General features: G+C 39.8%; 1 protein-coding gene across 1 annotated transcript; it reads right to left on the bottom strand.

Moving 5' to 3' along the window:
* Positions 1-1,623: 1,623 nt before the first annotated feature.
* On the bottom strand, positions 1,624-4,166 carry LOC120953383 (uncharacterized). The gene is made up of 2 exons (XM_040373263.2): positions 2,879-4,166; positions 1,624-2,804 (listed from the first exon to the last, which is right to left on the bottom strand). The coding sequence occupies exons 1-2, from the start codon at positions 4,043-4,045 to the stop codon at positions 2,799-2,801; spliced, it is 1,173 nt and encodes a 390-aa protein (XP_040229197.2). The 5' UTR covers positions 4,046-4,166; the 3' UTR covers positions 1,624-2,798.
* Positions 4,167-25,155: the final 20,989 nt, after the last annotated feature.

Here is a 25,155-nt window from a genome sequence, read left to right as displayed (position 1 = left end):
ATATATCTACTGAAGGGCCTCGTTGGTTAACACCAAACAATAGCATAGAAGGGGAAAAACGAGTGGACGAATGAATGGTATTATTAAGAGCGTATTCTGTAGATAGCAAATGGGTCACCCAATCTACATGGTCGGTCTGATTTGATAATTTGCTCAATATGGGACGAATAATGCGATTGACCCTTTCCACTTGACCATTAGCTTGTGGTGATCCTGTGGCATTCAACACATGGCTAATTCCGCGAGAAGAAAGGAAATTGGAAAATGCGGCTGAAGTAAAGCATGTACCTCGATCGCTAATTATTCTTTTAGGTCGACTGTAGTAAGAGAAATATTGTTTTAGAGCATTGCACACCTCTTTTGTACTAGTGGAAGTTGTTGGATACAATTTAACGAATTTCGTAAATGCGTCTATTACTACCAATAAGTATTTTTTCTTTAAAGATGATGTAGGTAGCGGTCCAAAATGGTCAATGTGCAAGGTATCAAATGGGTAAGGTTCTTTTTGGATGCTATGAAGGTTCCGATTATTTACTCTAGATGGAGCAGAGTGAATAATGCACTTCAAGCAGTTATTTATAAAGTTTATTATCCGTGTTTTTCTGTTAGGAAACCAATAATTCTGATCTATTTGGTTGCAACATTTTTCGGCTCCCAAATGACCTATTTGTTCGTGTATTGATCGTATCAGATTATTAACCATTTCTGTTGGCACGTATAATTTTAGCCTATTAGAAGGTGATCGTTTGAATACAATACCGTCTTGTAATTGGTAACCTTCGACATCCGTCGTCTCTAACTCTTTTTTCAGAGTTTGGATAAGCGGATCCCTAGCCTGAGCTACACGTATTTGGAAGTCAATATCAACATCATCGAAGGCAGCCAAATGTTCCAGTCGGCTTAATGCGTCTACATGACTCATTGCTAATCCAGGGCGATGTTGAATAATGTAATTATAATTCTCCAGGAACAGTGACCAACGTGCTATCTTTGCGGACGAATTTCTATTTTTAAGCGTTTCTACCAGAGAATTACAATCAGTCACTATCTTTATTGGAATGCCGTGTACATAGGTATGGAAACGTTTGAGCGCATATATAACGGCCAATGTTTCAAGCTCGTAGCTGTGCAATTTAGCTTCATCAGCCGAAGTGGTTTTGGAAAAATACGAAATAGGGTGATATCTACCATCATCCTGTTTTTGCAAAAGCACAGAACCAAAAGCTATCGAACTTGCGTCACAGTGAAGTTCAGTTTCGCGTTTAGGGTCGTATATGGCAAGCACCGGAGCTACTATCAATTTATCTCGGAGTGTTTCAAATGCTTTTTTACACTCATCATCTAAAATAAATGGAACATTGTTTTTCAAAAGATTAGTAAGTGGTTTTGCAATACTAGAGAAATGTGGAACAAACCTCCGGAAAAACGAAAAAAGACCTAAACATTGTTGTACCTGTTTTGTGTTCTGAGGAACAGGATAGTTTTTGATAATTTTTACATGATTATCGCTAGGACATATACCTGAATGATTGGCCTTGTATCCTAAGTAATCCAATTCATCGTAAGCAAACTTACATTTATCAAGCCGTAGCTCCAACCCATTATTTCGTAGAGTATGCAAAACTTCACAAACTATTTCAAGATGTTCTTTAAAGTCTTGAGAAGCTATGAGAATGTCGTCAATGTATACAACCAGCTTTTCATTCTCGATGAATTTCCGCAAAATTGTATTAATGAAACGCTGAAATTCAGCTGGCGCGTTTTTTAATCCGAAGGGCATACGCGTGTACTCGTACTGGCCGTCTGGAGTAACAAACGCTGTGAATTTAATTGAATCCTCGTCCATTGCCACTTGATGAAAACCACTCTTTAGGTCTAGTAACGTAAAGAATTTTTTATTGCCCAAGTGTTCTAGGCACGTCTCTATGAGTGGAAGCGGGTAGTTGTCGCGGATTGTTACTTTATTAAGAGGTCGGTAGTCGACACACTTACGAATTTCGCCATTTTTCTTCCTAACGAGTACCAGTGCGGAAGCATAAGGAGAGTTACTGGGTCTTATTATATTTTTCTCTAATAAATCCTTCACAATGACTTTTACTTTATTCCTTTCATCGAAAGAAAGTCGTCTAGGCTTTGTGAAAATAGGAGTATCATGAGTTAAGCTAATTCGCATTTTATGAGCAGATGGTATTATATGTTTATCCGGAAAATTAATGTAATTATTGGACACTATTGATCTTAAAGCAATGCCTTGTTCTTTAGAAAGATGTTCTCCAACATTTATAGTGCTAGCCTCATCGCTAATATTTATAGAACACATTTCAGAAAAAGTTGTGTCATATTGTTGTTTATGTTCAGATTTGTCTGATATCGAAATGAATTTTGAAGAAATATTGGGATCGGACAATTTCGAATCTTTGCATACCTCTGGTAAGGGAGCCTGGATCGAACTACGTAAAAGACCCAACGTTTGGAGCTTATGGTAAAAACCCGGTTTTTTTAAGTTCAGAATTTTATCTTTATTTAAATTCATCAGCATAAGTTTGCTGTAATGTTTACGGAATTGAGCGAGTGTGATGTTAAATTCTGATAACAAATCTCTCCCTACTATCATGGATAGGGACATGTAGCTTTTTGGTAAAATATAGAAATTGTGAATGAATGTTTGATTACGAAAACTAAGTTTTAGCTGTACTGTTCCAAGAGTTTGTAAATTCACATTTCCTATTCCTCGAAATCCACTTGGTTGGGGAGCGCTTAGTTTTGTAACCGGAACAATGGCTTCATTTATGAAGCTTTTAGAGCTACCGGAATCAAAAAGAGATGTTATAATTAACCCTGGGCTCCAAACATTGTTTCTCTTAAAAGCTACACTTACCTCCTGATAGGCCTCAAGTTGAACGAAGTTTCCATTTTCCCCAGAATCTAGATGCGCTGTTTCATTGTCGTTGCCCTGTACCGCAGCAACCGTTAGTTGACGTCTATCTGGGACAGGACAGTTGCGAATGACATGTGATGTGCTACCACATCGGAAGCAGGAACCCGGAGCTCGGCGAGGTTGTGTGCATTGCGATGAATGATGTCCATGATTCGAGCAGTTATAACATCGAAGAGGTTCTGTCGTCGTTTGTCTTGGTGGAATCGGTCTCGGGGAAATGGTGTTGATGTGAGATGGGCTGCGGCGTTCTGGGTTTTTGCGCAACAGAAGATGGGATTCATATCGCTTAATGTTGTCAATCAGGTCGTAAATATCGCGGTAATCCTTGGTCACAAGGCTATCATAGAGAGGGTCACGAGAAAGTCCTCTGATGACATAAGTTATGATAGCCTCCTCACTCACGTGGCCTGACATTCCCAGCGCATTTACTCGGTATACATAGCTTGTGTACGACTCAGAAATTTTCTTGTAGACCGATGCTAATTGGCTATGAATAACGGCTTCGTTACAGCGATCAGGAAAAGCCTTTTTAATTGTGTCAGCGAATTCGTCGAATGTCTTCAAAGTGTTACGGGAGCCATTGTACCATTCGCTTGCTGCTCCAGTCAACCGACTGCCTGCATATAAAAGCATCGTGCGATCCTGCCATCCATATAATTCGCTATTGTAGCGAATCGTATTGATCCACTTATTGATACCGAGGCCGTCAGAAAATTCCGGTATCAAATGTTTCAACTCCTCGGGATGAACCAATCGACCATCCGTAAACGTCTGCCGCTGTTCCATTTCCATAATTTTTGCTCGTAGCGCCATTAATTCCAATTGATGAGAAGTTGCGTCGAATGAAGCACCTTGCGTCGAAGATGTCGGAGCAGCTTTGTCTTTCATCAAGATGGCGGCTGCTGCAACGTGGTTTCCATTGTTCGTCACTTCGTCTTCATCTGCACACACTCTTTGAGGAATGAAATTCTGGGTTGATTGTTCCTCCATTTTGTTTTTCGGTACACTTTGCTCGTACAACATGCGTAGTTGTATTAAAGTTGCTTTCGGAGGCACTTCGATGTTAGCAACTTCCAAAGCACAAAGAAGTTCCTCTTTTGTAAGCATTTTTCGGCACAAACGGTTTATCCCACTTCTGAATTGTAATCTTTCTTAATTTCGGAAGAATTAACTGAAGGCTGAAGAATTGCGTGTTTTCTGTTTTAGCGCTCAATCACGAATGACATCTCTATTTGACAGTATTGCCTGAGATACTTAAACCTAGGTGTGATCGCACAAACAAGACGTACATATAGAAAAGGTGTATGTGTAAGGATGTCAAGGTGTATGTGTAAGGTATATACAAATTCGAATTTCTAATTTCTACAACATTGAATTAGTGCAAAATGGCTTCATTTGGATGAAACATGGCCGCAACATCGATAATAGATGGCAACAAAATTCAACATCAAATTTCAAGGCCATTCAAATAGTGCAAGATGACTTCATTTGGATGAATCATGGCCGTAACAACGATAATAGATGGCAACAAAATTCAACATCAAATTTCAAGGCCATTCAAATAGTGCAAGATGGCTTCATTTGGATGAAACATGGCCGTAACAACGATAATAGATGGCAACAAAATTCAACATCAAATTTCAAGGCCATTGATAGTGCAAGATGCCTTTATTTGGATGTAGCATTGCCGTAACAACGATAATTTTTTTCTTTGGCACAACAACCACTGTCGGTCAAGGGCCTGCCAAGTACCCACTAGTGATGTGAGCTTGGCTTTCAGTGACTTATTGTTACCATAGCAGGATAGTCAGTCCTACGTATGGGAGCACGGTCTATTTGAGGCTAGAACCCATGACGGGCATGTTGTTAAGTACGTTAACAACGATAATAGATGGCAACAAAATTCAACATCAAATTTCAAGGCCATTGAATTAGTGCAAGATGGCTTCATTTGGATGAAACATGGCCGTAACAACGATAATAGATGGCAAAAAAACTCAACATCAAATTTCGAGGCCATTCAAATAGTGCAAGATGGCTTCATTTGGATGAAACATGGCCGTAACAACGATAATAGATGGCAAAAAAAAAACTCAACATCAAATTTCAAGGCCATTCAAATAGTGCAAGATGGCTTCATTTGGATGAAACATGGTCGTAACAACGATAATAGATGGCAACAAAACTCAACATCAAATTTCAAGGTCATTGAATTAGTGCAAGATGGCTTCATTTGGATGTAACATGGCCGTAACAACGATAATAGATGGCAAAAAAAACTCAACATAAAATTTCAAGGCCATTCAAATAGTGCAAGATGGCTTCATTTGGATGAAACATGGCCGTAACAACGATAATAGATGGCAACAAAATTCAACATCAAATTTCAAGGCCATTCAAATAGTGCAAGATGGCTTCATTTGGATGAAACATGGCCGTAACAACGATAATAGATGGCAACAAAATTCAACATCAAATATCAAGGCCATTGAATTAGTGCAAGATGCCTTTATTTGGATGAAACATGGCCGTAACAACGATAATTTTATTTTCTTTGGCACAACAACCACTGTCGGTCAAGGGCCTGCCAAGTTCCCACTAGTGAAGTGAGCTTGGCTTTCAGTGACTTATTGTTACCATAGCAGGATAGTCAGTCCTACGTATGGGAGCACGGTCTATTAAGGGCTTGAACCCATAACGGGCATGTTGTTAAGTACGTTAACAACGATAATAGATGGCAACAAAATTCAACATCAAATTTCAAGGCCATTGAATTAGTGCAAGATGCCTTTATTTGGATGAAACATGGCCGTAATAACGATAATAGATGGCAACAAAATTCAACATCAAATTTCAAGGCCATTCAAATAGTGCAAGATGGCTTCATTTGGATGAAACATGGCCGTAACAACGATAATAGATGGCAACAAAATTCAACATCAAATTTCAAGGCCATTCAAATAGTGCAAGATGGCTTCATTTGGATGAAACATGGCCGTAACAACGATAATAGATGGCAACAAAACTCAACATCAAATTTCAAGGCCATTGAAATAGTGCAAGATGGCTTCATTTGGATGAAACATGGCCGTAACAACGATAATAGATGGCAACAAAATTCAACATCAAATTTCAAGGCCATTGAATTAGTGCAAGATGGCTTCATTTGGATGAAACATGGCCGTAACAACGATAATAGATGGCAACAAGATTCAACATCAAATTTCAAGGCCAATGAATTAGTGCAAGATGCCTTTATTTGGATGAAACATGGCCGTAACAACGATAATAGATGGCAACAAAATTCAACATCAAATTTCAAGGCCATTCAAATAGTGCAAGATGGCTTCATTTGGATGAAACATGGCCGTAACAACGATAATAGATGGCAACAAGATTCAACATCAAATTTCAAGGCCAATGAATTAGTGCAAGATGCCTTTATTTGGATGAAACATGGCCGTAACAACGATAATAGATGGCAACAAAATTCAACATCAAATTTCAGGGCCATTCAAATAGTGCAAGATGGCTTCATTTGGATGAAACATGGCCGTAACAACGATAATAGATGGTAAAAAAACTCAACATCAAATTTCAAGGCCATTCAAATAGTGCAAGATGGCTTCATTTGGATGAAACATGGCCGTAACAACGATAATAGATGGCAACAAAATTCAACATCAAATTTCAAGGCCATTCAAATAGTGCAAGATGGCTTCATTTGGATGAAACATGGCCAAAACCACGATAATAGATGGCAAAAAAACTCAACATCAAATTTCAAGGCCATTCAAATAGTGCAAGATGGCTTCATTTGGATGAAACATGGCCGTAACAACGATAATAGATGGTAAAAAAACTCAACATCAAATTTCAAGGCCATTCAAATAGTGCAAGATGGCTTCATTTGGATGAAACATGGCCGTAACAACGATAATAGATGGCAACAAAATTCAACATCAAATTTCAAGGCCATTCAAATAGTGCAAGATGGCTTCATTTGGATGAAACATGGCCGTAACAACGATAATAGATGGTAAAAAAACTCAACATCAAATTTCAAGGCCATTCAAATAGTGCAATATGGCTTCATTTGGATGAAACATGGCCGTAACAACGATAATAGATGGCAACAAAATTCAACATCAAATTTCAAGGCCATTCAAATAGTGCAAGATTGCTTCATTTGGATGAAACATGGCCGTAACAACGATAATAGATGGCAACAAAATTCAACATCAAATTTCAAGGCCATTCAAATAGTGCAAGATGGCTTCATTTGGATGAAACATGGCCGTAACAACGATAATAGATGGCAACAAAATTCAACATCAAATTTCAAGGCCATTCAAATAGTGCAAGATGGCTTCATTTGGATGAAACATGGCCGTAACAACGATAATAGATGGCAAAAAAACTCAACATCAAATTTCAAGGACATTGAAATAGTGCAAAATGGCTTCATTTGGATGGAACATGGCCGTAACAACGATAACAGATGGCAAAAAAACTCAACATCAAATTTCAAGGCCAATGAATTAGTGCAAGATGGCTTCATTTGGATGAAACATGGCCGTAACAACGATAATAGATGGCAAAAAAACTCAACATCAAATTTCAAGGACATTGAAATAGTGCAAAATGGCTTCATTTGGATGAAACATGGCCGTAACATCGATAATAGATGGCAACAAAATTCAACATCAAATTTCAAGGCCAATGAATTAGTGCAAGATGGCTTCATTTGGATGAAACATGGCCGTAACAACGATAATAGATGGCAACAAAACTCAACATCAAATTTCAAGGCCATTCAAATAGTGCAAGATGACTTCATTTGGATGAATCATGGCCGTAACAACGATAATAGATGGCAACAAAATTCAACATCAAATTTCAAGGCCATTCAAATAGTGCAAGATGGCTTCATTTGGATGAAACATGGCCGTAACAACGATAATAGATGGCAAAAAACTCAACATCAAATTTCAAGGACATTGAAATAGTGCAAAATGGCTTCATTTGGATGAAACATGGCCGTAACATCGATAATAGATGGCAACAAAATTCAACATCAAATTTCAAGGCCAATGAATTAGTGCAAGATGGCTTCATTTGGATGAAACATGGCCGTAACAACGATAATAGATGGCAAAAAAACTCAACATCAAATTTCAAGGACATTGAAATAGTGCAAAATGGCTTCATTTGGATGAAACATGGCCGTAACAACGATAATAGATGGCAACAAAATTCAACATCAAATTTCAAGGCCAATGAATTAGTGCAAGATGGCTTCATTTGGATGAAACATGGCCGTAACAACGATAATAGATGGCAACAAAACTCAACATCAAATTTCAAGGCCATTCAAATAGTGCAAGATGACTTCATTTGGATGAATCATGGCCGTAACAACGATAATAGATGGCAACAAAATTCAACATCAAATTTCAAGGCCATTCAAATAGTGCAAGATGGCTTCATTTGGATGAAACATGGCCGTAACAACGATAATAGATGGCAAAAAACTCAACATCAAATTTCAAGGACATTGAAATAGTGCAAAATGGCTTCATTTGGATGAAACATGGCCGTAACATCGATAATAGATGGCAACAAAATTCAACATCAAATTTCAAGCCAATGAATTAGTGCAAGATGGCTTCATTTGGATGAAACATGGCCGTAACAACGATAATAGATGGCAACAAAATTCAACATCAAATTTCAAGGCCAATGAATTAGTGCAAGATGGCTTCATTTGGATGAAACATGGCCGTAACAACGATAATAGATGGCAACAAAACTCAACATCAAATTTCAAGGCCATTCAAATAGTGCAAGATGGCTTCATTTGGATGAAACATGGCCGTAACAACGATAATAGATGGCAAAAAAACTCAACATCAAATTTCAAGGACATTTTTTTTTTTAAATGTTTTATTAAAAACGTGCTTAGGTTCTATTTAACATTAATTTTTACAATGAACAACGCAGAACTTCTATGTCAATCACAGCATCATTGTTTCCAATGATGTGGATGACATAGTTCGCAAACAAACTTAGGATATGGCTGCGTTTACCTGCACTATTGCCGTTTAGTACAGGCAAACGCAACAAACCGAACAATAACGTTGACGAAGACGGACACCCTGAAATTACAACGCTAATTCGCTGGTGCAGAATCTGCCAAGCATCAGCAACTCTTCTGCAGCCAGCGAATTTGTGTTCCAGGGTGTCTATTGCAGAACAAAACGAACATGACGGAGATGGGACGCGGTTCATTCGATGCAGCAGCTCTCCATGGCTGATCTTGCCGTTTACTAGCAAGAAGAGCGTGCTGCGTTGAAGGGACGATAGACAGGAACGATGAATATTGCGCCAGAGTAGCCGCCAATTCACTGACGGATTTTCCAAGGCTACCTTCGGCTCAAGAAGCACTTCCGTCATTGTTTGGCGAATCCAGCGTGTCGTGATGGTGGCTGATGGGGGTTGGTAGCCAAGTTGCTGTATGACGATACGCAGACACGGGTACGTTGACGAAACAGCGGCGATGTTCGGAGGATTCCCAGCACAAGAAATGTGCTGACCTCCGACTCGTAGACAGTCCTGTTCCGTAACATACCGGTTCGTCAACAGCGCCTTGGCCATGATGGCAGGAAGGTGAAGGTTAAGCCCACCACGGTTGCGAGGCAGCGCCAGTTGCTGCAGTGGGACTCGGAAGCCTCCGGATCCATCCCAGAGGAACGTGTTCACGGTGCAGGTCACCTTCGCTATGTCCATTGCACGGGCGCCACAAACCGATGCAACAAACCACAGCTTGGGGAGTAGGAAGGTGTTCAGCAGAACAACCTTCTGCACCACGTTTAAGTCCCTCACGCGATGAAGCCACACCAGCTGTCGGAAATGGTGGATCAACAGGTCCCAGTTGAGGCTCATAGCTTCTCGTACATTGTTGGTAAACAATATACCGAGGAGCCTAAGCCTCTCCACGGTACGAAGCCAAGGGACCTGAATGGCATTTGATGTGGTGTATCCCACGTCGAGCGCGATGGTTTTGTCGACGTTGAGGCGGGCTCCGGAGACTCTGCCAAACGCTTCAAAAGCCTCACGCACCAACTCGATTTTTTGGGATGAGGTAGTCACCACCGAGATGTCGTCGGCGTACGCATTGACCAGGTCATCCTGGTCGCAGCATATGCCTTCTAGTCTGGTGATGAGGGGATGAAGGTATAGGATGAAAAGGTGCATGGAAAGTGGATCCCCCTGACGAACGGATCGTCGGATGGAAATTGGGGGAGATAGGGATCCGTTGACTAGGATACGGGAGGAGGACTGATCACCAAACCTTCTCAAAAGCCCCACCAGCCCAGGATTGAAACCCATAGAAACCATGTTATTAAAGAGGAAGCCTCTATCGACGCGATCGAACGCCTGCGAGAGATCAAAGGAGACTAGTTTACCACACTTGCGTTTCATCTTCAAATCAACCACCCTCTCCTTAACAGAGAGTACAGCTTGAAAAATGTTGCAAGGTTTGTTGCAACACTTTTGCGCTGTCGAGATTATCCCCCATTTCCCGATTATACAATCGAGACGGGGTTTAATAACCTTCGACAAAAGCTTGTAGTCTGTGTTAAGGAGTGATATAGGTCGAATTGAAGACATGGCATCCCCACCCCCCTTTTTCCTCACCAGCACTATGACCCCGTCGACGAAGCTTCGAGGAATCTCTCCGCGGAGTGCCTCATTGAGCACGAGCCCAAGCTCGCGCTCGATGACGTCGAACGCGCGGAGATAAAACTCCTTGGGTATTCCATCTGGGCCAGGGGACTTTCGAGACTGTGAGTTTTTGATCGCATAGAGGATCTCACCAGAAGTGATTTCCTCCATGCAACCATTATTGATCTCACAATCCTCAGGAATGACGCGTGTGCATGTAAATGTGTCGTCTGTTTGTGTGTTGTCTGTGTTGTCTGTGGTGTATAGCTCTGAAAAGAAGCTCCTAATGTGAACATTTATCGCGTCTTTATCAGTTAAGGATGTCCCGTCTTCAATATTTAGTTTTTCGATCACAGTTCGCCTCCTCCTCCTTTCCTCAAGCTGGAAGGTCGAGATGTTTTCGCCACATACGCGGGTTTCATTGATACGTTTAAAGTCCTCGGAAAAACGTCTCTGAAGGAGAAGCATTTTACCTTTTATACGATTGATATTCGTCAACTCGTTAGGGTCAGACAGATATCGCTCGTATGAGGACTTCAACCCTCTGTAGAGGAGTTCGTGGTGCAAGTGGAAACTTCGGAATCTCTCATTTGTTTTCCAGCGGAAAAATGATTTTATTTTAGGCTTCGCGAACTCCACCCACCACGAGATCCACGTGCCGTAGTTTCGACGCTGTTTAGTCCAGTTATTCCACTTGCATCTGAACTCCTCCAGGTTTCTTTCAGTTAATACGTGTGGCCTCAGCTGCCAATAACCGTTGTTGGTCAAACGATTGGGCGGGGTTGGGAGGCAGAGGCGCACTGTGAGTGCCTTGTGATCCGAAAAGGAGAGCACATGCATATCGGTAGTCCTTAACTGTGTTACCAGCGAAGAGGAGACATAACAACGATCGATGCGTGACCCCGAACCACTAGTGATGTAGGAAAACTCCACAGAGTTGCCTCTGAGAGCCTCCCAGCTATCACTCATACCCATGCTGTTTACGGCGTTTCGCAGAGCAAGGCTGAAATTCCCCCCACCCGTGACATCCTTCGACTTCAACACACAGTTGAAGTCGCCCGCAAGAATGACATGAGGACATGCATTCCGCAGATAGAACGCCACGGTACGGTTGAAAAATTCCTCCCGCTCCGCCCTACGCTGGCTTCCCGAAGGAGCATAAACGTTACATAGGGTGGCTATATTCTCCAACCGAACGCAGATTAGACGTGAGTCCAAGCTGCGCTCGACGTGAGAAAATTTTAAATGGTCCCGTAAAGCGATCGCCGTACCCCTCCTCGACGCGTCAACATTAGACAAAACATTGTATCCTGGAAGCGCTAGATGCGTATGATATACTTCCTGCAGAAATATAACATCCAGATCCATCGTCCTGACAAATGTCTTAAGAGCTTCTAATTTCGTTGCGCTGGATATGGTGTTGATGTTAATAGAAGCTATATTACAGCTACCATTAACAATTGTTCTTATATTATTGGTCACCGTATCCATCGCAACGAAATTCAGAGGTTGTTAGTGGTGGTGGCCTTTTTGGATGGTCGACCAGGCTTACGCTTGGCGACCATCGTAAAGCTGTTCATGGATGAACTTGAGGCGTCACTCTCGACATCTGACTCAGTGGTTCGCTTACGTGTTACCGTTCGCGGTTCATCCGTGGAAGGGCCTGGAAAGGGGGCAGGAAGGACATCGAGCGGTACCTTAAAGGCCAGTGGAGCACTTGTTGCCGCTGGGTTAGCGACGACAGCACCAGGGACTTCGGCAGTAGCAGGAGCGGCGGCAGCAGCAGGATCATCCTTATCCATAGGAGTGGAGACAGTCGCAGGAGCGCCGGCAGCGAGTGCGGCGGTAGCCACAGGAGAGGCGGTAGCCGCATGAGCGGTGGCAGCAGCAGGAGCAGCAGCCGTGGATGCGGCGTTAGCTGCAGGAGCGGTGATAGCTGCAGGAGCGGCGGTAGCCACAGAAGCAGCATTAGTCGCAGCAAAGGCGGTAGCCGCAAGAGCGGCGGTGGCCACAGGAGCGGCAGGAACGGCAGGTGATGACGCATCATCGAAGCGCCGATCATGCGCGGAGACGACAGCATCCGTCGTGGGAGCGATAGATAGAGCTGGAGCGACATGCTTATCGTTCGCATTGCTTATCTTCCCCTTGCGAGAGTTCGGCTTCGGGCTGGAAGGCCGAACGGTCACCGGCACGATCGGGATGATCAGTCGTGCGGCGATCTTCGATGCGTCGCGTGGATGCTGATCTTCCACGTTTGCGTGTGTAGGTGCAGGTGTCGCCGCCGATAGGAACCTTGAGCGGCTCTTCTTCTTTTTCTTCTGGCCACTATTGCCTGCTGCAGTGTGTGACGCTGCTTGTGGTGTGGGTGCAACTGTTTTTGCACTAACGGTGTTGGCGTACGTGGCCTTTACTTGTACAACGTTCGCAAACCGATTTTGCCGGTTCTGTACACAATTCAGACCGTGGTGCACCGGTGCAGCACAGTTGCGGCAAGTTTGTGCCTGACCACGATAGGACACACCTGTAACCTCCCCACAGAGTGTTACGTAGGAGAGGATGGGCTTTAACAGCTTCATGCTCAACACACGCACACCGTTGAGCGCACCAGCTAACGGTGAATCGGGGGCCCATACGCCCTTGGTGACGGATAGGACTTCACCGTATTGTGCCATCTCGGCAACAATTTCCTCGTCCGGGATTAGATGAGGCAGATCGCGCACGGACACGTCTACCGCCCCATCTACCATCTCAATATTGATGGGAAAGTGCTTTTCCTCGTGCGTGATGGAGTGCTTTCCTCTGTGTTCCTTGACGATGGCCTCCGCATCCTCCACCCTTTCCATCGTCACAAACACACAGCTCTTCGCACTATTTAGCTGGGCGACTTGCACTTTTTTTCCGCCGATTCCCAGCCGCTCGCACATGAAATCGACGGTCTCCGAAGGAGACGGTCGCTTTGGCACCATCGAGAAATCGATGCGGAACGTTCCGTCCGCATATTGCGATCGCTTATTCGCCATCGCGGGGGTTTGCAAAAATGAATCAAAACACGACTGCACTCGTTGACGTTTTGATTCGTACTCATTGAAATAGTGCAAAATGGCTTCATTTGGATGAAACATGGCCGTAACATCGATAATAGATGGCAACAAAATTCAACATCAAATTTCAAGGCCAATGAATTAGTGCAAGATGGCTTCATTTGGATGAAACATGGCCGTAACAACGATAATAGATGGCAACAAAACTCAACATCAAATTTCAAGGCCATTCAAATAGTGCAAGATGACTTCATTTGGATGAATCATGGCCGTAACAACGATAATAGATGGCAACAAAATTCAACATCAAATTTCAAGGCCATTCAAATAGTGCAAGATGGCTTCATTTGGATGAAACATGGCCGTAACAACGATAATAGATGGCAAAAAAACTCAACATCAAATTTCAAGGACATTGAAATAGTGCAAAATGGCTTCATTTGGATGAAACATGGCCGTAACATCGATAATAGATGGCAACAAAATTCAACATCAAATTTCAAGGCCAATGAATTAGTGCAAGATGGCTTCATTTGGATGAAACATGGCCGTAACAACGATAATAGATGGCAACAAAAATCAACATCAAATTTCAAGGCCATTCAAATAGTGCAAGATGGCTTCATTTGGATGAAACATGGCCGTAACAACGATAATAGATGGCAACAAAATTCAACATCAAATTTCAAGGCCATTCAAATAGTGCAAGATGGCTTCATTTGGATGAAACATGGCCGTAACAACGATAATAGATGGCAAAAAAACTCAACATCAAATTTCAAGGCCATTCAAATAGTGCAAGATGGCTTCATTTGGATGAAACATGGCCGTAACAACGATAATAGATGGCAAAAAAACTCAACATCAAATTTCAAGGACATTGAAATAGTGCAAAATGGCTTCATTTGGATGAAACATGGCCGTAACATCGATAATAGATGGCAACAAAATTCAACATCAAATTTCAAGGCCAATGAATTAGTGCAAGATGGCTTCATTTGGATGAAACATGGCCGTAACAACGATAATAGATGGCAACAAAACTCAACATCAAATTTCAAGGCCATTCAAATAGTGCAAGATGACTTCATTTGGATGAATCATGGCCGTAACAACGATAATAGATGGCAACAAAATTCAACATCAAATTTCAAGGCCATTCAAATAGTGCAAGATGGCTTCATTTGGATGAAACATGGCCGTAACAACGATAATAGATGGCAAAAAAACTCAACATTAAATTTCAAGGACATTGAAATAGTGCAAAATGGCTTCATTTGGATGAAACATGGCCGTAACATCGATAATAGATGGCAACAAAATTCAACATCAAATTTCAAGCCAATGAATTAGTGCAAGATGGCTTCATTTGGATGAAACATGGCCGTAACAACGATAATAGATGGCAACAAAATTCAACATCAAATTTCAAGGCCATTGATAGTGCAAGATGCCTTTATTTGGATGTAGCATGGCCGTAACAACGATAATTTTTTTTCTTTGGCACAACAACCACTGTCGGTCAAGGGCCTGCCAAGTACCCACTAGTGATGTGAGCTTGGCTTTCAGTGACTTATTGTTACCATAGCAGGATAGTCAGTCCTACGTATGGGAGCACGGTCTATTTAGGGCTAGAACCCATGACGGGCATGTTGTTAAGTACGTTAACAACGATAATAGATGGCAACAAAATTCAACATCAAATTTCAAGGCCATTGAATTAGTGCAAGATGGCTTCATTTGGATGAAACATGGCCGTAACAACGATAATAGATGGCAAAAAAACTCAACATCAAATTTCGAGGCCATTCAAATAGTGCAAGATGGCTTCATTTGGATGAAACATGGCCGTAACAACGATAATAGATGGCAACAAAATTCAACATCAAATTTCAAGGCCATTCAAATAGTGCAAGATGGCTTCATTTGGATGAAACATGGTCGTAACAACGATAATAGATGGCAACAAAATTCAACATCAAATTTCAAGGTCATTGAATTAGTGCAAGATGGCTTCATTTGGATGTAACATGGCCGTAACAACGATAATAGATGGCAAAAAAACTCAACATAAAATTTCAAGGCCATTCAAATAGTGCAAGATGGCTTCATTTGGATGAAACATGGCCGTAACAACGATAATAGATGGCAACAAAATTCAACATCAAATTTCAAGGCCATTCAAATAGTGCAAGATGGCTTCATTTGGATGAAACATGGCCGTAACAACGATAATAGATGGCAACAAAATTCAACATCAAATTTCAAGGCCATTCAAATAGTGCAAGATGGCTTCATTTAGATGAAACATGGCCGTAACAACGATAATAGATGGCAACAAAATTCAACATCAAATTTCAAGGCCATTCAAATAGTGCAAGATGGCTTCATTTGGATGAAACATGGCCGTAACAACGATAATAGATGGCAAAAAAACTCAACATCAAATTTGAAGTCCATTCAAATAGTGCAATATGGATTCATTTGGATGAAACATGGCCGTAACAACGATAATAGATGGCAACAAAATTCAACATCAAATTTCAAGGCCATTCAAATAGTGCAAGATGCCTTTATTTGGATGAAACATGGCCGTAACAAGGATAATAGATGGCAACAAAACTCAACATCAAATTTCAAGGCCATTCAAATAGTGCAATATGGCTTCATTTGGATGAAACATGGCCGTAACAACGATAATAGATGGCAACAAAATTCAACATCAAATTTCAAGGCCATTCAAATAGTGCAAGATGGCTTCATTTGGATGAAACATGGCCGTAACATCGATAATAGATGGCAACAAAATTCAACATCAAATTTCAAGGCCAATGAATTAGTGCAAGATGGCTTCATTTGGATGAAACATGGCCGTAACAACGATAATAGATGGCAACAAAACTCAACATCAAATTTCAAGGCCATTCAAATAGTGCAATATGGCTTCATTTGGATGAAACATGGCCGTAACAACGATAATAGATGGCAAAAAAATTCAACATCAAATTTCAAGGCCATTCAAATAGTGCAATATGGCTTCATTTGGATAAAACATGGCCGTAACAACGATAATAGATGGCAACAAAATTCAACATCAAATTTCAAGGCCATTGAATTAGTGCAAGATGCCTTTATTTGGATGAAACATGGCCGTAACAAGGATAATAGATGGCAACAAAACTCAACATCAAATTTCAAGGCCATTCAAATAGTGCAAGATGGCTTCATTTGGATGAAACATGGTCGTAACAACGATAATAGATGGCAACAAAATTCAACATCAAATTTCAAGGTCATTGAATTAGTGCAAGATGGCTTCATTTGGATGTAACATGGCCGTAACAACGATAATAGATGGCAAAAAAACTCAACATAAAATTTCAAGGCCATTCAAATAGTGCAAGATGGCTTCATTTGGATGAAACATGGCCGTAACAACGATAATAGATGGCAACAAAATTCAACATCAAATTTCAAGGCCATTCAAATAGTGCAAGATGGCTTCATTTGGATGAAACATGGCCGTAACAACGATAATAGATGGCAACAAAATTCAACATCAAATTTCAAGGCCATTCAAATAGTGCAAGATGGCTTCATTTAGATGAAACATGGCCGTAACAACGATAATAGATGGCAACAAAATTCAACATCAAATTTCAAGGCCATTCAAATAGTGCAAGATGGCTTCATTTGGATGAAACATGGCCGTAACAACGATAATAGATGGCAAAAAAATTCAACATCAAATTTCAAGGCCATTCAAATAGTGCAATATGGCTTCATTTGGATAAAACATGGCCGTAACAACGATAATAGATGGCAACAAAATTCAACATCAAATTTCAAGGCCATTGAATTAGTGCAAGATGCCTTTATTTGGATGAAACATGGCCGTAACAAGGATAATAGATGGCAACAAAACTCAACATCAAATTTCAAGGCCATTCAAATAGTGCAATATGGCTTCATTTGGATGATACATGGCCGTAACAACGATAATAGATGGCAACAAAATTCAACATCAAATTTCAAGGCCATTCAAATAGTGCAAGATGGCTTCATTTGGATGAAACATGGCCGTAACATCGATAATAGATGGCAACAAAATTCAACATCAAATTTCAAGGCCAATGAATTAGTGCAAAATGGCTTCATTTGGATGAAACATGGCCGTAACATCGATAATAGATGGCAACAAAATTCAACATCAAATTTCAAGGCCATTCAAATAGTGCAAGATGGCTTCATTTGGATGAAACATGGCCGTAACAACGATAATAGATGGCAACAAAATTCAACATCAAATTTCAAGGCCAATGAATTAGTGCAAGATGGCTTCATTTGGATGAAACATGGCCGTAACAACGATAATAGATGGCAACAAAACTCAACATCAAATTTCAAGGCCATTCAAATAGTGCAAGATGGCTTCATTTGGATGAAACATGGCCGTAACAACGATAATAGATGGCAAAAAAACTCAACATCAAATTTCAAGGACATTGAAATAGTGCAAAATGGCTTCATTTGGATGAAACATGGCCGTAACATCGATAATAGATGGCAACAAAATTCAACATCAAATTTCAAGGCCAATGAATTAGTGCAAGATGGCTTCATTTGGATGAAACATGGGCGTAACAACGATAATAGATGGCAACAAAACTCAACATCAAATTTCAAGCCCATTCAAATAGTGCAATATGGCTTCATTTGGATGTAACATGGCCGTAACAACGATAATAGATGGCAAAAAAACTCAACATAAAATTTCAAGGCCATTCAAATAGTGCAAGATGGCTTCATTTGGATGAAACATGGCCGTAACAACGATAATAGATGGCAACAAAATTCAACATCAAATTTCAAGGCCATTCAAATAGTGCAAGATGGCTTCATTTGGATGAAACATGGTCGTAACAACGATAATAGATGGCAACAAAATTCAACATCAAATTTCAAGGTCATTGAATAAGTGCAAGATGGCTTCATTTGGATGTAACATGGCCGTAACAACGATAATAGATGGCAAAAAAATTCAACATCAAATTTCAAGGCCATTCAAATAGTGCAATATGGCTTCATTTGGATGATACATGGCCGTAACAACGATAATAGATGGCAACAAAATTCAACATCAAATTTCAAGGCCATTCAAATAGTGCAAGATGGCTTCATTTGGATGAAACATGGCCGTAACAACGATAATAGATGGCAAAAAAATTCAACATCAAATTTCAAGGCCATTCAAATAGTGCAATATGGCTTCATTTGGATAAAACATGGCCGTAACAACGATAATAGATGGCAACAAAATTCAACATCAAATTTCAAGGCCATTGAATTAGTGCAAGATGCCTTTATTTGGATGAAACATGGCCGTAACAAGGATAATAGATGGCAACAAAACTCAACATCAAATTTCAAGGCCATTCAAATAGTGCAATATGGCTTCATTTGGATGATACATGGCCGTAACAACGATAATAGATGGCAACAAAATTCAACATCAAATTTCAAGGCCATTCAAATAGTGCAAGATGGCTTCATTTGGATGAAACATGGCCGTAACATCGATAATAGATGGCAACAAAATTCAACATCAAATTTCAAGGCCAATGAATTAGTGCAAGATGGCTTCATTTGGATGAAACATGGCCGTAACAACGATAATAGATGGCAACAAAACTCAACATCAAATTTCAAGGCCATTCAAATAGTGCAAGATGGCTTCATTTGGATGAAACATGGCCGTAACAACGAAAATAGATGGCAACAAAATTCAACATCAAATTTCAAGGCCATTCAAATAGTGCAATATGGCTTCATTTGGATGAAACATGGCCGTAACAACGATAATAGATGGCAAAAAAACTCAACATCAAATTTCAAGGCCATTCAAATAGTGCAATATGGCTTCATTTGGATGAAACATGGCCGTAACAACGATAATAGATGGCAACAAACTTCAACATCAAATTTCAAGGCCATTCAAATAGTGCAAGATGGCTTCATTTGGATGAAACATGGCCGTAACAACGATAATAGATGGCAAAAAACTCAACATCAAATTTCAAGGACATTGAAATAGTGCAAAATGGCTTCATTTGGATGAAACATGGCCGTAACATCGATAATAGATGGCAACAAAATTCAACATCAAATTTCAAGCCAATGAATTAGTGCAAGATGGCTTCATTTGGATGAAACATGGCCGTAACAACGATAATAGATGGCAACAAAACTCAACATCAAATTTCAAGGCCATTCAAATAGTGCAATATGGCTTCATTTGGATGAAACATGGCCGTAACAACGATAATAGATGGCAAAAAAATTCAACATCAAATTTCAAGGCCATTCAAATAGTGCAATATGGCTTCATTTGGATAAAACATGGCCGTAACAACGATAATAGATGGCAACAAAATTCAACATCAAATTTCAAGGCCATTGAATTAGTGCAAGATGCCTTTATTTGGATGAAACATGGCCGTAACAAGGATAATAGATGGCAACAAAACTCAACATCAAATTTCAAGGCCATTCAAATAGTGCAAGATGGCTTCATTTGGATGAAACATGGTCGTAACAACGATAATAGATGGCAACAAAATTCAACATCAAATTTCAAGGTCATTGAATTAGTGCAAGATGGCTTCATTTGGATGTAACATGGCCGTAACAACGATAATAGATGGCAAAAAAACTCAACATAAAATTTCAAGGCCATTCAAATAGTGCAAGATGGCTTCATTTGGATGAAACATGGCCGTAACAACGATAATAGATGGCAACAAAATTCAACATCAAATTTCAAGGCCATTCAAATAGTGCAAGATGGCTTCATTTGGATGAAACATGGCCGTAACAACGATAATAGATGGCAACAAAATTCAACATCAAATTTCAAGGCCATTCAAATAGTGCAAGATGGCTTCATTTAGATGAAACATGGCCGTAACAACGATAATAGATGGCAACAAAATTCAACATCAAATTTCAAGGCCATTCAAATAGTGCAAGATGGCTTCATTTGGATGAAACATGGCCGTAACAACGATAATAGATGGCAAAAAAATTCAACATCAAATTTCAAGGCCATTCAAATAGTGCAATATGGCTTCATTTGGATAAAACATGGCCGTAACAACGATAATAGATGGCAACAAAATTCAACATCAAATTTCAAGGCCATTGAATTAGTGCAAGATGCCTTTATTTGGATGAAACATGGCCGTAACAAGGATAATAGATGGCAACAAAACTCAACATCAAATTTCAAGGCCATTCAAATAGTGCAAGATGGCTTCATTTGGATGATACATGGCCGTAACAACGATAATAGATGGCAACAAAATTCAACATCAAATTTCAAGGCCATTCAAATAGTGCAAGATGGCTTCATTTGGATGAAACATGGCCGTAACATCGATAATAGATGGCAACAAAATTCAACATCAAATTTCAAGGCCAATGAATTAGTGCAAAATGGCTTCATTTGGATGAAACATGGCCGTAACATCGATAATAGATGGCAACAAAATTCAACATCAAATTTCAAGGCCATTCAAATAGTGCAAGATGGCTTCATTTGGATGAAACATGGCCGTAACAACGATAATAGATGGCAACAAAATTCAACATCAAATTTCAAGGCCAATGAATTAGTGCAAGATGGCTTCATTTGGATGAAACATGGCCGTAACAACGATAATAGATGGCAACAAAACTCAACATCAAATTTCAAGGCCATTCAAATAGTGCAAGATGGCTTCATTTGGATGAAACATGGCCGTAACAACGATAATAGATGGCAAAAAAACTCAACATCAAATTTCAAGGACATTGAAATAGTGCAAAATGGCTTCATTTGGATGAAACATGGCCGTAACATCGATAATAGATGGCAACAAAATTCAACATCAAATTTCAAGGCCAATGAATTAGTGCAAGATGGCTTCATTTGGATGAAACATGGCCGTAACAACGATAATAGATGGCAACAAAACTCAACATCAAATTTCAAGCCCATTCAAATAGTGCAATATGGCTTCATTTGGATGTAACATGGCCGTAACAACGATAATAGATGGCAAAAAAACTCAACATAAAATTTCAAGGCCATTCAAATAGTGCAATATGGCTTCATTTGGATGTAACATGGCCGTAACAACGATAATAGATGGCAACAAAATTCAACATCAAATTTCAAGGCCATTCAAATAGTGCAAGATGGCTTCATTTGGATGAAACATGGCCGTAACATCGATAATAGATGGCAACAAAATTCAACATCAAATTTCAAGGCCATTCAAATAGTGCAAGATGGCTTCATTTGGATGAAACATGGCCGTAACAACGATAATAGATGGCAACAAAATTCAACATCAAATTTCAAGGCCAATGAATTAGTGCAAGATGGCTTCATTTGGATGAAACATGGCCGTAACAACGATAATAGATGGCAACAAAACTCAACATCAAATTTCAAGGCCATTCAAATAGTGCAAGATGGCTTCATTTGGATGAAACATGGCCGTAACAACGATAATAGATGGCAAAAAAACTCAACATCAAATTTCAAGGACATTGAAATAGTGCAAAATGGCTTCATTTGGATGAAACATGGCCGTAACAACGATAATAGATGGCAACAAAACTCAACATCAAATTTCAAGGCCATTCAAATAGTGCAAGATGGCTTCATTTGGATGAAACATGGCCGTAACAACGATAATAGATGGCAAAAAACTCAACATCAAATTTCAAGGACATTGAAATAGTGCAAAATGGCTTCATTTGGATGAAACATGGCCGTAACATCGATAATAGATGGCAACAAAATTCAACATCAAATTTCAAGGCCATTCAAATAGTGCAAGATGGCTTCATTTGGATGAAACATGGCCGTAACAACGATAATAGATGGCAACAAAATTCAACATCAAATTTCAAGGCCAATGAATTAGTGCAAGATGGCTTCATTTGGATGAAACATGGCCGTAACAACGATAATAGATGGCAACAAAACTCAACATCAAATTTCAAGGCCATTCAAATAGTGCAAGATGGCTTCATTTGGATGAAACATGGCCGTAACAACGATAATAGATGGCAAAAAAACTCAACATCAAATTTCAAGGACATTGAAATAGTGCAAAATGGCTTCATTTGGATGAAACATGGCCGTAACATCGATAATAGATGGCAACAAAATTCAACATCAAATTTCAAGGCCAATGAATTAGTGCAAGATGGCTTCATTTGGATGAAACATGGCCGTAACAACGATAATAGATGGCAACAAAACTCAACATCAAATTTCAAGCCCATTCAAATAGTGCAATATGGCTTCATTTGGATGTAACATGGCCGTAACAACGATAATAGATGGCAAAAAAACTCAACATAAAATTTCAAGGCCATTCAAATAGTGCAAGATGGCTTCATTTGGATGAAACATGGCCGTAACAACGATAATAGATGGCAACAAAATTCAACATCAAATTTCAAGGCCATTCAAATAGTGCAAGATGGCTTCATTTGGATGAAACATGGTCGTAACAACGATAATAGATGGCAACAAAATTCAACATCAAATTTCAAGGTCATTGAATAAGTGCAAGATGGCTTCATTTGGATGTAACATGGCCGTAACAACGATAATAGATGGCAAAAAAATTCAACATCAAATTTCAAGGCCATTCAAATAGTGCAATATGGCTTCATTTGGATGATACATGGCCGTAACAACGATAATAGATGGCAACAAAATTCAACATCAAATTTCAAGGCCATTCAAATAGTGCAAGATGGCTTCATTTGGATGAAACATGGCCGTAACAACGATAATAGATGGCAAAAAAATTCAACATCAAATTTCAAGGCCATTCAAATAGTGCAATATGGCTTCATTTGGATAAAACATGGCCGTAACAACGATAATAGATGGCAACAAAATTCAACATCAAATTTCAAGGCCATTGAATTAGTGCAAGATGCCTTTATTTGGATGAAACATGGCCGTAACAAGGATAATAGATGGCAACAAAACTCAACATCAAATTTCAAGGCCATTCAAATAGTGCAATATGGCTTCATTTGGATGATACATGGCCGTAACAACGATAATAGATGGCAACAAAATTCAACATCAAATTTCAAGGCCATTCAAATAGTGCAAGATGGCTTCATTTGGATGAAACATGGCCGTAACATCGATAATAGATGGCAACAAAATTCAACATCAAATTTCAAGGCCAATGAATTAGTGCAAGATGGCTTCATTTGGATGAAACATGGCCGTAACAACGATAATAGATGGCAACAAAACTCAACATCAAATTTCAAGGCCATTCAAATAGTGCAAGATGGCTTCATTTGGATGAAACATGGCCGTAACAACGAAAATAGATGGCAACAAAATTCAACATCAAATTTCAAGGCCATTCAAATAGTGCAAGATGGCTTCATTTGGATGAAACATGGCCGTAACAACGATAATAGATGGCAAAAAAACTCAACATCAAATTTCAAGGCCATTCAAATAGTGCAATATGGCTTCATTTGGATGAAACATGGCCGTAACAACGATAATAGATGGCAACAAACTTCAACATCAAATTTCAAGGCCATTCAAATAGTGCAAGATGGCTTCATTTGGATGAAACATGGCCGTAACAACGATAATAGATGGCAAAAAACTCAACATCAAATTTCAAGGACATTGAAATAGTGCAAAATGGCTTCATTTGGATGAAACATGGCCGTAACATCGATAATAGATGGCAACAAAATTCAACATCAAATTTCAAGCCAATGAATTAGTGCAAGATGGCTTCATTTGGATGAAACATGGCCGTAACAACGATAATAGATGGCAACAAAATTCAACATCAAATTTCAAGGCCAATGAATTAGTGCAAGATGGCTTCATTTGGATGAAACATGGCCGTAACAACGATAATAGATGGCAACAAAATTCAACATCAAATTTCAAGGCCATTCAAATAGTGCAAGATGGCTTCATTTGGATGAAACATGGTCGTAACAACGATAATAGATGGCAACAAAATTCAACATCAAATTTCAAGGTCATTGAATTAGTGCAAGATGGCTTCATTTGGATGAAACATGGCCGTAACATCGATAATAGATGGCAACAAAATTCAACATCAAATTTCAAGGCCAATGAATTAGTGCAAGATGGCTTCATTTGGATGAAACATGGCCGTAACAACGATAATAGATGGCAACAAAACTCAACATCAAATTTCAAGGCCATTCAAATAGTGCAAGATGGCTTCATTTGGATGAAACATGGCCGTAACAACGATAATAGATGGCAACAAAATTCAACATCAAATTTCAAGGCCATTCAAATAGTGCAAGATGGCTTCATTTGGATGAAACATGGCCGTAACAACGATAATAGATGGCAAA

The sequence above is a fragment of the Anopheles coluzzii genome, chromosome 2 (genome assembly GCF_943734685.1).
Source record: "Anopheles coluzzii chromosome 2, AcolN3, whole genome shotgun sequence".
NCBI classification, from domain to species: Eukaryota; Metazoa; Arthropoda; class Insecta; order Diptera; family Culicidae; genus Anopheles; species Anopheles coluzzii.
The sequence above is the reverse complement of the archived record's forward strand: the minus strand, read 5'-3'. Positions and strand labels throughout refer to the sequence as shown.